Here is a 15,394-nt window from a genome sequence, read left to right as displayed (position 1 = left end):
AAAATTTATATTGACAGGAGGTGCCAGATTCATAACAGCTCAGAAAGTAGCAATAACCATGAAACGTCAGCAGCAATTGGCAACCCCAGATGGTCTCACATCCTTCCCTCTTCCTCAGGCGTTAGCTTGGAACGGCTTTGCTGCCTGCCTAATAGTTATTTGTGCTCTATGTCCTTAACGTACCTGCTTGCTTGGGTGACCCAACATGGCAGTCTTGCCCCCCACACAGAAGCAAGTGTACAAAGGAAGAAGTCAGAGAGGAGTCTGATGCAGTTACCCATTAGTCACCGGACAACATGGAAGTAGTGATCCGCAAACGATGGAGAAAGGTCATGGTATCCGTTGATGCCCAGCCTACAATTCCCTGAAAACCAAACCGACACACTAATTCAAAAGTAATTTTATGGTCTTCTTTGGATGATCTTTGGTCTTTTGCCACTCAATGTTTAATAACAAAAGCATGGCATCATCTTAGTGGGGAAATAGAAGATATCTCCGCTTCTCTTAGCGCTACGAGTATTAATGTCAAAAGCATTGCATTTTCTTAAATACGATTACCCTTGTATTTTAATTAATTATTTTTTCTTTTTCAAGACAGGGTTTCTTTGTGTCCCTTGCTGTCCCGGAACTCTCTATGTATAAAAGGCCGGCCTCGAACTCACAGAGATCTGCCTGCCTCTGCCTCCCAAGTGCTGGGATTAAAGGTGTGCCCCACCACTGCCCAGTGTATTTTAATTTATTAACAAAACACACTGTGATTTATTTGATTAGCCATGCTCACTGAGGCGTTAAACCTAATGATTCACAATCATGTAAAACATTACATTGGTCCATTATTCATAATAAGGAAAATATTGATCTGCAGATTAGTTCAGCTGGGGATGTTCCTCGGGCAGTGCACTTTGCCTGATAGGCACAGGTCCTACATTTCATCCCAGAACTACAGATACACAAACAAGAATCTAACATGTTTATACAATCCACTAATAAATAATACCCTTGTGAAATTTTTATATATCCTCTGAAAATTTTCAATTAACAAATATAATTATAGGTCCAAATGAAACCATGTTTAAATAAGTCTAGGTATTAGTAAAAGGGAAATGCCTGCTAGTAACAGCTAGCCATCGTGAGCTAAACACATTTTCCGAAGGAGTAAGCCTGCTAAATTTGAGTTAAATTAATGGCATGCATCTGGGACTGGGTCTACTGAGAAGCCCTTGTATTCTCAGCCCACCTCTAGCGTAGCCCTGCCATACTCAGGTGATCTTTGGGGTTCTTTGTGAGAGGAATCCTTGCTTTGTTATGATATTCCACGATGCTTTTTTGAGGGTATCTGATTTAGCTTTCCTTGTTGGAAAGGACCATGTAATCCATTTCTGCAACTATGGGCTGTTTTTTTTTTTTTTTTTAATCAGTAGACCGGGTACAATGTGACATATTTCAAGAATGTGTACACACTAAGGTTTTCTTCTCCAACCTCCCTCAGTGGTAACACTGGGCTCTCAGTACCAAACAGTGGAGTGGAAAAAAATCCCCTCCGGCTACCTTTTGTTATGCTAATGTGTTTGTTCTCTACTTGCCTTAATTTGCAAAATATTACTGTTAACCCCTTAGGTGTCTTTCTTCCCACAGCCAGTGATAAGCACCCGCATTGTTGTGGCTCAGCCACTAAACTGCATAATGTTGCCTGCTTTAGGCTGGATTTATTGAATCGAGAAAGGCACAAAGGTCTTTGCAAGAATGGGGCATCTGAAGTATTCATTTTAATTCAGAGCAAGGGTTGAAACAGAACAATTCTTTCTGGAAAATGTCAGTGTTTAAGGCTTAGATTCTGTGATGCATTTTTCTGTCAAAATAAATAAATAAAGAGCAATGCAGAAACCCACATTTCATTTTATGTCCCGTTACAGATGAGCTTGAGTTCTGACATGAATGTTTTTGTCATTGTTGTTTGACTGCAATGTTTCAAATGATTTGAACCAATTAATCAACTTTAAGCAAGCAGTAAACACTGGACTTTGTGAGTTGGTTAACAATAGAGCCAGAATTGCTACTTCCTGTTGTGTGTTCAACTGATGTGCAAATTCTACCATGCTTCTATGGTGCTTAGAACACTACAGTTTTAAAAGACAGGCAGATCGAACCATTAATGCCCCTAGATGCCATCTGTTGAACCCTGCTGCATGGAATACTATGCCAGCACTGCACACACGCACCTCACATAACCCAGAAGACAGTGCTTTAACCCTGTGGTAGGCAGAGTTCCAATGGCCCCCCAAATTCTCACTTCCTGGTAAACATACTTTCTTCCAGATATCCAAATACTTATCCAGGGTGTCGCTGCTGAGGGATTTTGTAAATATAATCAAGACCCTAAATCCTTTGAATTTAAGAAAAGGAGATTTGCCCAGTGTGGTGGAATAAGTTTATAATCCCAGTTACCTGGGAAGTTGAGGCAGGAGAATTATAATTTCACTTCTGTCTAGGCAACAGAATGAGTTCAAGGACAGTCTAAACAACTTAGTAAGACCCTGTCCCCAAACAAAAAGTTGGAAAGAGACTGGAATGTAGCAGTGTTATGGAGCACTTGCCTAGCATCATGTGTGAGGCTATAGGTTTAATTTCCAAGTACTATGGGGGGGGGGAATTTAGACTCAGTGAGCCTAACCTAATCAACTGAGCTCTTGGAAGACCCTAAAGTTCTTGACAAAGGGGCCGCAACACTGAGGAGCATGTGACCTGAGGAAAATTTCCTTGGTAGCTTTGAGGGTGAAAAAGTCATGTGGTTAGGAGTTTGGGCCTTCTCTAGTTGACAGTGGCTCCTGGCTAACACCCATCCCTACAACCACAAGGAAGTAGAGTCTGCCACAACCACATAAACTTGAAAGAGATGATAGAGATACTCTGATGTAAGCTTTGGGAGACCTGAGCAGCAAGGCAGCCATGCCATCCCCTGACTTCAGACCTATAGATCTGTAAACAGATACAGGGTACTCCATTAAATTTCCAAATTTGTGCATATTTGCTATGTAGCAATAGAAAACCAATATAATCTCCTTTTGATCGGTGAGAAAATTAAGGTGTCATGAAAATACTAGTAAATAAATCTGACAACCAAGAGGGAAGATAAAAATCCTTCAACTCTGTCCATTTAGCAGAATAATAGTAGTAGGTTCTCCTCTAGGGCCTGTGCCCTATCTAGACACAGGGTCTTGGTCTCAATAACAGTGCCACACATGAGTTCCATCTTGTGGAGCAGGCCTTAAATCTAATCAGCAAGTGGTTGGTTACTCTTATAACATAGGTGCCACTGTTGCACCAGCAGCATTTCTTTCCAGGTTGGTTGTGACGGTAGCTTGCAGGGTAAGACTGATGATGACTTTTCTCTTCCAGTAGCATGGACAGCACCTTCCAGTGCTATGAAGCTATCCAGTGGGAATGAAAATGAAGCTTCCTCATCAGTAACAGCTTGATCTCTTCATGTTCTATGACTCAAATATGTGTTGTCTTTAGCAACAGGACCTTGTTGCCAAGTTCTGGAGAGTAACCAAGAGCGATGGCAATACCTGTAAAGTTTTGAGGTCTATGGGACCCGTCTTAATAAGCAATTCCAAAAGAGGTAACCCATTCTTGGCCTGGGGTTTGTATTTAATAGCTTTTGATGTCTAGATGAGGCATTGTTCCCCTCCGCCTGTTACAGGCTACCTCCATTTAAATACACTAGAACTTTCCTTCAGAGAAAGACCAGACCCATTCTTGTTGGAGTGGTTCTGATGACTGGCCTTCTAATGCCAGCCCTGTAGCCTAGTCCACTGGTGATTTCCATCAGGGCCTGAACCTGAGCAGAGATACTCTTAAAGCTACCAGGAGCCTCCCATGCCCAATCACTATGGTTTCTGAAATATAACCAAGTACTTCATCTGCAATTGTAGTCACTCTTGGATTTCTGTAATGTGTTTGCTACTCCTGTTGATTCTGAAGTTCAAAAATGAGTTTTCCCCATTTAATTGTCCAATTAGCTCTTCAGCTAGGAGCAAAGGCTCCCTCATTGTGAAAAGTATTTCCCAAGATAGGAAAAAAAAAGTAAAAAGTTTTCAAACAATTGTATTCAACTAGCTTGAAGTAGAATGATTACTAATCTAATGCACACTTAAAAATTCTTTTCTCTCTGTGAATAGCAAAGACTGCATGAGAACAAAAGCAACCTCAGTGTTCATGTGTCATCATTTCTGGATCAGCATCTATCCCATGCTAAGTGAGGAAGTGAGAGGTATTGATATTGTCAGTAGAAAGCCAAATCCAAAGAAGCTATTGAAAGCCCTTTGGAGTATGGCTTGGGAACACAGTGCCTGACAATAATCACTTTATAAACTTCAATAATAACAACCGTTAAACCTGAGATTTGCTAGAAAAAGACCAGTTTCACATTTTTTAACCAAATTTGAAGCAAGCTTTAATTAAATACTGGCCAGTGTGATGGGTGTGGAGACCCACAGAGGTTTCCTAGTGAGAACTTACTCAGGGTCAGAATCTGAGCTTGCTTTACCCAGCAGGGCTGCATAATGGGGTGCTTTTGCCATGAATGTGGTTACCAGGTGTTTGGAAGGGTCTACATTTGGCTGTATGGTGTGCTTTGATCTTGCAAGGGAGAGGTCTTTTGCCTCTCCTCTTGGCATATTATAAAAAGCCCTTTTGAATAAAGGATGAGGCTGGTGGGTATTGACCCAGGCCCTCCCGAAGCTATCCTGTTTCTGTCTTTCTTCTCATCGTCAAGGTCCCTCTTTCTGCTATTTTTTCATTCCTCTCTCCTCCACCTAAGAACCCTTCAAAAAGTGGGAGGTGGACTCCCACAGATGGGTTCTGGCCAGAACCATTCTAGGGTTCTCAGGAAATGGCACAGGTCACATTTTGCAGAGGCTTATAGAGGCACACCCATAAGGCCTCTGTATTTTCCATCAGTTCCAATCAGGGGCAAGCATGTATACTGACATAATTCCTGCCTACATACCTCCCACCTACATCCAATCAGGGACAAGCATACATTCTGACTTATTTCCACATCCAATCAGGGGCAAGCGTACATCCTGACTTAATTCCTGCCTGCATCTTCCTGCCCACATGTGATCAAGCACATCCAGCGCAGTTGGGTCAAACAAATTTGTTTTAGGGGAGTGAAAATATAAACAATAGCCTCCTGAGTTTCAGGAAGTAAATGAGACCAGACCAGTAAATGGTCTCATTTACTCTGTCCTTGGACAAAGGACTTACAGGTTAGAGGCATTTTTGTTTCATTTCTCTCTTCAACACAGTAATTAAAACATAACTTTGGCTCTCACACACCACTACACACAAAAAAAAATCCTATGAATTCTTCCCTACTTGAGGGAGGTTATGAAACATTCATTTGCAGTACTGTTTTCTTTGTGCCCAAACACAGAGCTGGGGCTGCATGCATAAGGCCCTCTATATACTTAATGAATTCTTTCTAATCTTCTTGCCCAAGGTTCCTTGGCTTGCAAGATTCAATAGTGGGAAAGCATAGAGAATACCACATGTCTGGTCTCATTTACTCCACATTCTATGCATTTTTGTCAACATAGCTGAGGTACTCTGCAAGTGTTGGGTATGAATAATAGAGGAAATGATCATTGCAAATTTATAATGCTTTAAGGATTTCCCTCCTGTGACCTTAAGAAGAGAGGATCAAAGTCAGATTTAGAAAACAGATGTCCTGGTATTTGATCCATCTGTGCTTGTGATATTAGATCATGTACAAACTGCAGAATTCAACAATAAACTTTAAAAACTTAGCTGTGGAGTCAGACTTGTTTTACTAGAGCATATTCTAAGCTCATCAATTCTTCCTCAGCTTCCTGGGCTCTTGTCATTATTCAATCATATTGGTTGAAAGTCAATGGAATGATGCACTTAATTTTTGACTTTAAGAAGCTTAATTGTATTGATTGGTGGAAAAGTCAATACTTACATTAGAAATATACTCAAGGTTTTATATCAGGCTCTACACAATCCAGGTACTTTCAGCTGCTCTTATAACTAAGAAATAAAATCCTTTTACAGGTTTATGTGGCATAGGGCTCTTTCCTTTCATTTTTTTATTCCCGTATTTTCACATCATAATAAAAATGATAGAAAACAGGGATGTATTTATTTTTTAATTGACCAACAACCGTCTGCAAAAGTCATATCATTAAGTGAGGAAAGGAGCCAGTTGAGCTGAGAGACCAGGCCACTGGCTGCTATGACACCCCGAGAGCCAGGCTTATTTCCAATGAACCAGAGACCAGGCCACGGGCTGCCGTGACACCCAGAGAGCCAGGCTTATTTCCAAATGAACCACTTGTCTAAACTAGCAGTTACATTTTTGTTTTAACTGAAATCTGAAAATGTAGGGGTTGCTTTAGTACAGGGATATGCTGCATAGAAGAGTTAAGTTAGTTACTTATCACCGTTTAACTCCACCTCAGTACCCACTGACCAAACCACCCCAACCCCCTCCCCATAGGCCTCTGGGAACCGCACTTCATCAGCTTCTAGGAGATCAACACCTGGGGATTCTGGATGTGAGTGCGATTACGTGTCTTTCTGGGCCTGGCTGACACTGACATGTTTTTCTTCACAAACACAGCATGAGGCATGCACACCATCTACACAGGATCAGACATACATTTATTTTTCTGGAGGTTCAGATTCAATGAAGACTTCATAAGAAAATTACTTTCTTCTATTCATTTGAGGAATCCCATAAATTCACACTTTGTAAAATGGCAGAAAGCAAAGCATCAGGGCTGAAGAAGGTAAAGGTAAAGGTTGCTGTACTATTTTCAAGGAAAAGAGAGGGTTTCTCCTCCCTCACAGCCAGTCAACATGTGGCACACTCGCTAAGAGCTTCCTGGGATATATGAAAGTGTGTTACTGTATCCAGCACTTGGGAATGAAAGGTGTTAGTGTAATCATTTTTATATTAAACCACAAACTATCAGGTGCAAATAACTTCAAGAAGTTGAGAACTAAACGCTAAACACATGCATCTTAGGAAGAACAAAGTACTCCAAAGGCATAGCTGTTTTAAGACTTATTTTTTTAATTATTATAATTGTGTGTGAGAGAGAGTGCAGGTGTCCATGGAGACTGGAGGGTCAGATGCCCTGGAGCTGGGGTACAGACAGTTGGAAGCTGCCTTCCGTGGGCGTTGGGAATTACAAGAGCAGTATGTACTCTTAACTGCTGAGCCAAGTCTTCAGGCCAGGCATAATAACTGTTTTAGAAAAACCATTTTTTCATTTTTCTTTTCTGACTTGGTTGAAAAGGGGAAGAACCTTTACCCTGCTTTTAAAATCTCCAACACTGGGGCCCCAGCTGTGCTGGAAGCCCCAGGCTCAGTCCTCAGCACCTCCAAATGAGACTCAAGACTGGCATGTGTGGGAGCCCCAGGCTCAGTCCTCAGCACCTCCAAATGAGACTCAAGACTGGCATGTGTGGGAGCCCCAGGCTCAGTCCTCAGCACCTCCAAATGAGACTCAAGACTGGCATGTGTGGGAACCCTAGGCTCAGTCCTCAGCACCTCCAAATGAGACTCAAGACTGGCATGTGTGGGAGCCCCAGGCTCAGTCCTCAGCACCTCCAAATGAGACTCAAGGCTGGTGACTGCTTTTACGATAATTCTAAATGAACCCACAGATAAATGAGAACTTTTAGAGTGAGGAGAATACCCCCCAAGTTCCAAAATATGTGTTCTGGTGTTCTATAAACTTAGCAGATCCACACTGTCAACATTTTTTTTGTAGTTGGATTTGAGAAAGGGGAGACTGATGTTTTACCACAGAGGGACAAGGAAAGACCATGTCATCTGCTGAGAGGCCCTGTCTTTCTAGTCGCTAGGATACTACTGATAATATTTGATTTGTTTTGATGGGCTGTAAAATGCTTCTTCAATTAAAATGTCAAAGGTAGGCATGACCAAATTATTATTCCATCCACTATCTGCCTAGTCCCCATGAACAACTTCATATTGCAGATGGGGTGTACTATGTGTAAATGAAGAAGCCAGGAAGCCGGAAGAACTCTGACAGAATAGTGATGGAAAGGCTACGCACTTTAGCCAAGGAGGCAACTAGAACTGAGCAGCAGAACATTGGTCACAGGGATAAGCCTGTGACAAGGCACCTGGAGCCTGGCCTTCCATTTCCTGCATCTTATTCTCTCACTGTGTGCTTGACATGCCTGGATTGAAATCCTGCCTCTGTCAGTTAGTACCTCTGACCTCAGGTAAAGAGTTCGCCTGTCCATAGCACACTTGCCTTATCTGTCAACTATCAATAGAGAGGACCGTAGTGTGTTCTTACTAAACTGTCTGGTGTAGCTCTTTTCTTGTTTCTCTTCCCTAAGTTATTCACTAGTGAGGAAAATGCCCAACAAAGCAACCAATTTAGGACAAACTGAACCCATCAGCCATGAAGGACTTCGGTATCTTATCAGAAATCCGTTCAAATGTCATTGGACTGTCAAAAGCAGCCCCACCTAGAGCATGCTGATAGAATTCAAGGTGGGTTAAAGCTGTGGCAGAATTATCAAAGCTTGGAAAAAGTTTTTAATAAACATCTCACATTTGCGTATACAGGTGGGTTTCTATATCGCAAAACATTGTAATACATGTTTTGATGAATGTATTTAATGTTGTCTTGGGGATCATACCGATGAAGAATGGCTGACCAAGTCTAATATGACATCATTTCTGTGGGGGAAGCAACTGACTTAAATCAATTTGCGCTGAGGTCAGAGTGCAGGAGCAGAGAACGGGCATCAGGAAGCCGGCTGACCCTGCTGAGGTCTGGGTTAAAGCAAGGCCAGCGGTGAGGAGGCAGACAGACCACTGGAGAGGCCGTTAGGATGCCACAGGCATTGATTCACTGGGCTCCGGCTACTCTTGTAGAAATGAAATATATAGTTTGGCAGAGGCCAAGTCCATTTAAACAAGAAGAATGCACTGCTCTTAAATCTGAGATAATAGCAAAAGTGATGGGCTTTCCTGGTTGATATATACATGCATTACCATGGTACTGTAACACACATAAGGCCAGGTGGAAATAGCTAAACACACACACACACACACACACACACACACACACACACACACGAGAGAGAGAGAGAGAGAGAGAGAGAGAGAGAGAGAGAGAGAGAGAGAGACAGAAAGAAAGAAAGAAAGAAAGAAAGAAAGAAAGAAAGAAAGAAAGAAAGAAAGAAAGAAAGAAAGAAAGAAAGAAGGAAAGAAAGAAAGAAAGAGGTGGGGGTTCTTGGGAGTTCGTTTCACTGACCTCTACCGTGCGGTAAGTGTTTAAGTGTTCAGGTTGTCATTTGGCACGGAGGTTGTCACCTCACTCCTCCAGTCAGATGATTTATCACATGACCTGTGGAGCCCTCTCCTTTTGCTCTCAAGAAGAGGGTCCAGGTAGAAGGCCGCTGCCCCAGGCACTTTTGCAGGAGTCCCTTGCAGGTGCCTGAGCGTCCTGGCTGCTGGTCTCAGACAGACCTGGAGCTTAAATTAGGAAGCCCGGCTGCTGGAGCTATAAACAGCCAGCAAAGGTCTGTGCTAAAACTGCAGCTCTGAGCTGTCTCCTACTACACGCTGAGGAGTGTCTGCAGTCAGAAATGAAACGTGGCCGTGTTGATGTGGAATAGGATGGGAAAGGAAAGGCCACAGATGTGGAAGAAATCTCAGGGGGAAAAAGGCATTGGAGAAATAACAGGCAGTAGACTGAGACATCACCTACGTGATGGCTTCTGTCCTCTCTAAGGTGACCTCAGTTGACACCACCACTCTCCTCTCTTCTCATTCCCTGGCCCTCTGATCTCTCTCCCTGCCTCCATTCCATCTTTCTTTCTCCCCCTTTGTCTCCTCCCTTTCTCCCCTCCCCTCCTTGCGCCCCCCCATCCTTGCCGCTCCCTCTCTCAATTCCCTCTTTTTCTCTGCTTTCTCATTCCTTTTTCTTTTTTGAGACAAGTTCCTGTGTGGTGTGTGTGTGTGTGTGTGTGTGTGTGTGTGTGTGTGTGTGTGTGTGTTCCAGGTTGGCCTTGAGTGATTCCCCTGCCTCAGCCTTCCAAACCCTGAGATCACAGGCCTGTACCGTTGCATCTGATTCCTTATACCTCGTGTACTTTGTAACAGGTTTGTGTAGAGCTCCAAATGCAAATACCTGTGCTGGATCTGAGTGGCTGAGAGTAAATGGATTACGAGGGATTGGATCTGAGTCTAGACCTGGGGTTTTACCGTGGGTGCACGAGAAATCAGGGCTGGGACTGGAGGGGAAGAGTAGCAGCGCCAGCCAAGGACTTTGTGGGTGGGTCAGTTGCAGGCGCTCCTTGCTAATAGGTGCAGTCCGTTTCAGTTACCACATGCCATCCTTCTCAGGAGCTTTTCTTACTATCCATCTCTAAGTCCCGTGATCCTTTAAGGAAGTGTCTAAGATTAAAGAGGAGGAGGAGGCCAGGAATTTGATAATGAATTGGGGGTGGGCACATTCGAGGAGTAGGATGAAGGGAAGGGAAAGGAGAAACATGATACATTTTAATAAAAAGAAAGGAAACTTTGGACAGAAATCATGTAAAAATAAGCTTTTTATAAAATTATTATTATTTTCTAGTTAGCAGTTCCAAAGAATGTGTGGGGAGACAATTGTTATTAAATATTCGTTTTGTACTTTTTTATCCATTCCTTATATAAAGTTGGGTCTTAAACTTTTTCTCTTAGAGTTTGGAGCACAGGGTAAGAAAACAAGAGGCAAGAGAGAGAGCAAAGCCTGACTTCAACTGTCTAGACTGTTTCGAGGCCAGCAGTGACAGGCATCAACCTTCCTCTGGGGTGGAAATGAGTGACGGGGAGGGAGCTGGTCAGGGTTCTTCCAGGACTGGGCAGGAACCTTAGGTATGGGGAAGGTGATCCAGATGTGGAGGGTATTTGCTGGGCAACACGTTTTTTTCAAAAATTTACGGCTCCCTCATCTTGGAACTGCTTGTCCAAGCAGAGTAGGCTAACTTGTGAACCTGCCTGCCTCAGAAAACAGTCCTTTCTGGGAGACAGATGTGGCTCGTTGGTGATGGTTGATCAGTAACAGTAAAACAGTTTCAGATGGACTACTTTCTGGAGCTGGGGCGTTCTGTCAATTACAATGTACTTTGTTAATGTTCACCATGCTTGAAAGTGGATTTGGTAATTATTTATCTAATGTGTCATTATAAGAACGTTTTATTTAAGTTGGATAGTTTTGATATTGGTGGGTTCTGTTTTCTAATTTTTCACAAGCCCTGGTAACAGCTCCTGTGGATTCCTCATGCCTGCTCTGCTGGTCCTTGTCTCCTACTGCATTGCCGGGTTGGTTGATACCTAACACACTCACTTCACTTGCTTAAGAATTGTATTAACTACTGGTTTCCCGGCCTTTTTAAAAGAATAAAATATAAAGACATAATATGAAAAGGCACAAAAAGAAGCTGAGACTGTTATGAGACACAGGTGGGTCTCTGTAAAGAATCACTGTTAAGATGGCAGGACCAGGAAAGTGAACAGAGAGCACCATGGCTTACCACCTCTGCCAAGCAAGCCCAGTCTCCATGCAACACACACACACACACACACACACACACACACACATACACACACACACCACTCATACACACACCACACACAAATCACATATCCATACACGTACACACATACACCACATACACATCACACATCCATATATACATCATACACACATCACTCACCACATACCCATACATATACACCACACACTCATACACACACAACACACACACACACACACACCACTCATACACACGTATACCACATACACACCGCACACCCATACATACATCACACACACATCACTCACCACATACCCATACATACACACCACATACTCATACACACATAAGACACACACACACACACACTTCAAAAAACAACTTGAGGAAATCTGGAACTTGAGCCATTGTGGTGTGTGTGTGTGTGTGTGTGTGTGTGTGTGTGTGTGTGTGTATGTGTGTGTGTCTATATATATATCATCAGTGTACAGAGGGTGCGAAAGCCTGTCTGTAAACACATTGGCATTCTCCGACACTGCTTCAAAAATCACTTCCACTTCTTTCTGGTTTTGAGATGACTTTGTGGGCACCTGCCTTGGTCCACACCATCCAAAGGAAGCAAGACAAGGGTGCTAGACTATAGAGCCCTGGTCACCACACAGTGTGCTCAACACAGTGACGACATTCAGGATCTGACTCGGTGGCTTTTTGCTTTGCAGATCTGCAGTTCCGCACCACATTCTTCCCTGACACGGCCCACTCACAGCTGTGGGCAAATGCCTCCGCATACACATGGCTCTGGCTACCTTCCCTCTCCCAGCACAGGCTTCTCTCTGTTGGTTGCGCTTTCTTTTTACCTCTCCTCTTATCTACTAAGAGGGCTGAAAGGGTGTGTTGCGAACAAGTACATTTATCGCCAACAGTTACCTTCCTGCAAAACTTCGATGCTGTTCCTTCTCAGTGTGACTAAGGACATGCCATCGCCTATGATGCAGACTCACAATGAATTCAGATCAGAACCCGGGAGCCTATGAAGGGTGTGAAACTAAGAGCAGTACCTTGATGTGAAAGCCACTCTCCAGTCTTGATCGGTTGATGAAACTGTACTCTGGTATCCCCCATCCAACTTCACCAACATACTCATGTTTATATTTTGCTGGTAGGCTCCGGTTTAGGGCAGATCTCCACAAATACTTGAGATCTCCAGTTTTCTCTAGTGCTGGGCGCTTTTCTCCTATATAGGTGGTATGCTGGTGAACTTTAGCCGAGTGATCTTTTATGTAGTCTGGACCTTAAAGAGACAGGAAGGAACGCATGTTTAAAACCTTCACATTATTTTCTCTCTGTCTCTCCCTCTCTCTGTCTGTCTCTGTCTATCTCTCCCTCCTCTCTCTCTCCCTCTCTCTCTCTCTCTCATGTGTGTGTGTGTGTGTGTGTGTGTGTGTGGGAAATCTCAGGTATCTCAGCCCAGTTTACTGGCGATTGAACCCATTCACATTCTTTTCTAAGATGCCTTTATTTCCATTGTGGAATCAATAATATAGCATTTCTCAATGTTCCTAGGTATGATTGTAAGCCTTTTAAATAGCTTAATTCAATGTATCCTTATTAACCGCTGTAGAAGATAGACTCTAACCACCCCCACCCCCAGTTTAAGATGGGAAAGGGAGGCATATAAAGATTGGTTCTTTGTTCAGTGTCAAAGTGAACAAGCTCTCCACACTGGCCAGGTGGCCTTCAAAGTTGGGTTCTCAATGGCCCACTATGCTGTTTTGTTTGTGATTAATTCCAGATAGACACATTTCAATTCTAAAGTTCTTCCTACACGCCCCTGTATTGACAAGAGCTAGCCTTCAGACACAGGGTGTTTGCTTTGGATACATGATTTCTTTTTGTTTTGTTTTTCCTTTTTTAAGACAGGGTTTATCAGTGAAGCAGTCCTGCCTGCCCTGGAACTCTCTGTAGACCAGACTGACCTCGAACTCACAGAGATCCTCCTGCCTCTGCCTCCCGAGTGCTGGGATTAAAGGTGTGCGCCACCACCACCGCCCAGCTTAGATATATGATTTCTTAAATGAAAGTGACAACCCCCCACATGTGTTAGCAGCAGTTAGAAGACTGAGAAACTGACTAGATAGTACAGTTCCAACAGATGATGACGCAAGGCAGGGGTAGCTAACATTAGCATTTTAAATGTAAAACAATATGAAAACAAGCCATGAAAGGAAAGACACAAACAGACATCCCAGGTCTGGGCAAAGATCACTCAGGTCTGCACCTTGAGGTTTGATGGTGTGAAAGTGGCCAAGAACAGGTCTTTCTGGAAGAATGCTGCAGGTTACAGTAAACACAGAGGGTTCACTCAACTGGGGAGGAGGTTTATAAGTTCTAGAGCCAAGTTTATAAGTTTATAAGTTCTAGATTGGTGAAGGGGGCCATTAGGACCTGGTGAGCAGAGATGGACGGACGGACACACACACACACACACACACACACACACACAAACACACACACACACACACACATCTAGGGCTGTTTGCCCTAGGTTGAGAGAAGAAACCACCACGGCCCACCCAGTGCCAGATACCACAAATATATGGTGAGGAATGGGTCACCACGGGTGGCTGTGTTGGTGTCTGAGGGTCGGGGTCATGGAGACATCTGAGCTTACCTGCTGCCGAGGACCATGTCTGGGTCTGTGGCCCTGTTGCAGCCAGGACTGTGTTGATGTCTGTAGCTCCTGTTACTGCCAAAGGCTGTACAGATACCCCAGGTCTGGGCCAATACCTGAGGCCATGGTGGTATCCGAGGGTCTGCCACTGGGGCAATAGAGATCTGAGCGCCCTACACTGCCACCATCGGCCATGGTAACATCCAGCTGGGCTGCTGCCGCCGGCCATGTCTGGGTCTGGGGTCTGTGTTGGTGTCCATGGCCTGTGTTACCACAGGCAGGCCCATTTGAACCATGTACAAGGTGCAAGTACAAGGGCTGTGCTGAGCTGACCCAGCCCCTCCTTGGCCCTGAGATTGGGAGGGCTGGCCCTGCCCCTAATAGGAGAGCTGTCCCCCTCTTTGAGAGAGTTGGCCCCACTACCCCTCACCATGGGTGTGGGAGAGCTGCCTCTGTCCCTCACTGAGGGGGATGTGTGTGTGCCGTGGAACAATTTTTATACACTGTAAATATGTATTACTCCCATTGGTTAATAAAGAGCTGACTGGCTTATAATTGGACAGGAAGAGATTGGGTAGAAGAACCAAACTAAGAGGATGCTGGGAAGAAGAAGAAGAAGAAGAAGAAGAAGAAGAAGAAGAAGAAGAAGAAGAAGAAGAAGAAGAAGAAGAAGAAGAAGAAGAAGAAGAAGAAGAAGGGCAGAGTCTGAGGAGTCGAGCTAGACACAGAGGAAGCAGGACATGTAGAAAATGAAGTAGCCAGCCAGGAGCCATGTCATAGAACTTAGATAAGAAATGTGGGTTAATTTAAGTTGTAAGAGCTAGTTAGTAACAAGCCTAACTATCAGCTCGGCATTTATGACTAATATTAAGTCTCTGTGTAGTTATTTGGGAGCGGCTGCCAGGACACAGAAAAGTCCACCTACAGGGGTGGTCCCAGCAGCCTGGTCAGACCAACTCAGCTACCACCCAGATACACACCCAGGGCTTTGAGTTGGCACTCCCCAACATCTACCCCATCTGTGACCTGCTAGAGTATGTGAAGGGACTGGCCCTGTGGAACCATGGCCACAGGATCTCCATGACTGGGCAACAGCAGGATATTCAAGAGGAGATTCCA

The 15,394-nt window shown here is 43.9% G+C and overlaps 1 protein-coding gene across 1 annotated transcript in view; it reads right to left on the bottom strand.

Annotated features, from left to right (window-relative positions):
* C6H4orf45 (chromosome 6 C4orf45 homolog) overlaps positions 1–15,394 on the bottom strand; it is a 129,472-nt gene that overhangs the window by 51,568 nt on the left and 62,510 nt on the right. The window contains exon 2 of the mRNA XM_037206677.1: positions 12,663–12,895. Coding sequence (XP_037062572.1) covers positions 12,663–12,895 — 233 coding nt within the window. The remainder of the gene's footprint in view (positions 1–12,662; positions 12,896–15,394) is intronic.

Source organism: Peromyscus leucopus, chromosome 6 (genome assembly GCF_004664715.2).
Source record: "Peromyscus leucopus breed LL Stock chromosome 6, UCI_PerLeu_2.1, whole genome shotgun sequence".
Taxonomy (NCBI): domain Eukaryota; kingdom Metazoa; phylum Chordata; class Mammalia; order Rodentia; family Cricetidae; genus Peromyscus; species Peromyscus leucopus.
This window is presented reverse-complemented; position numbering and strand designations above follow the sequence as displayed.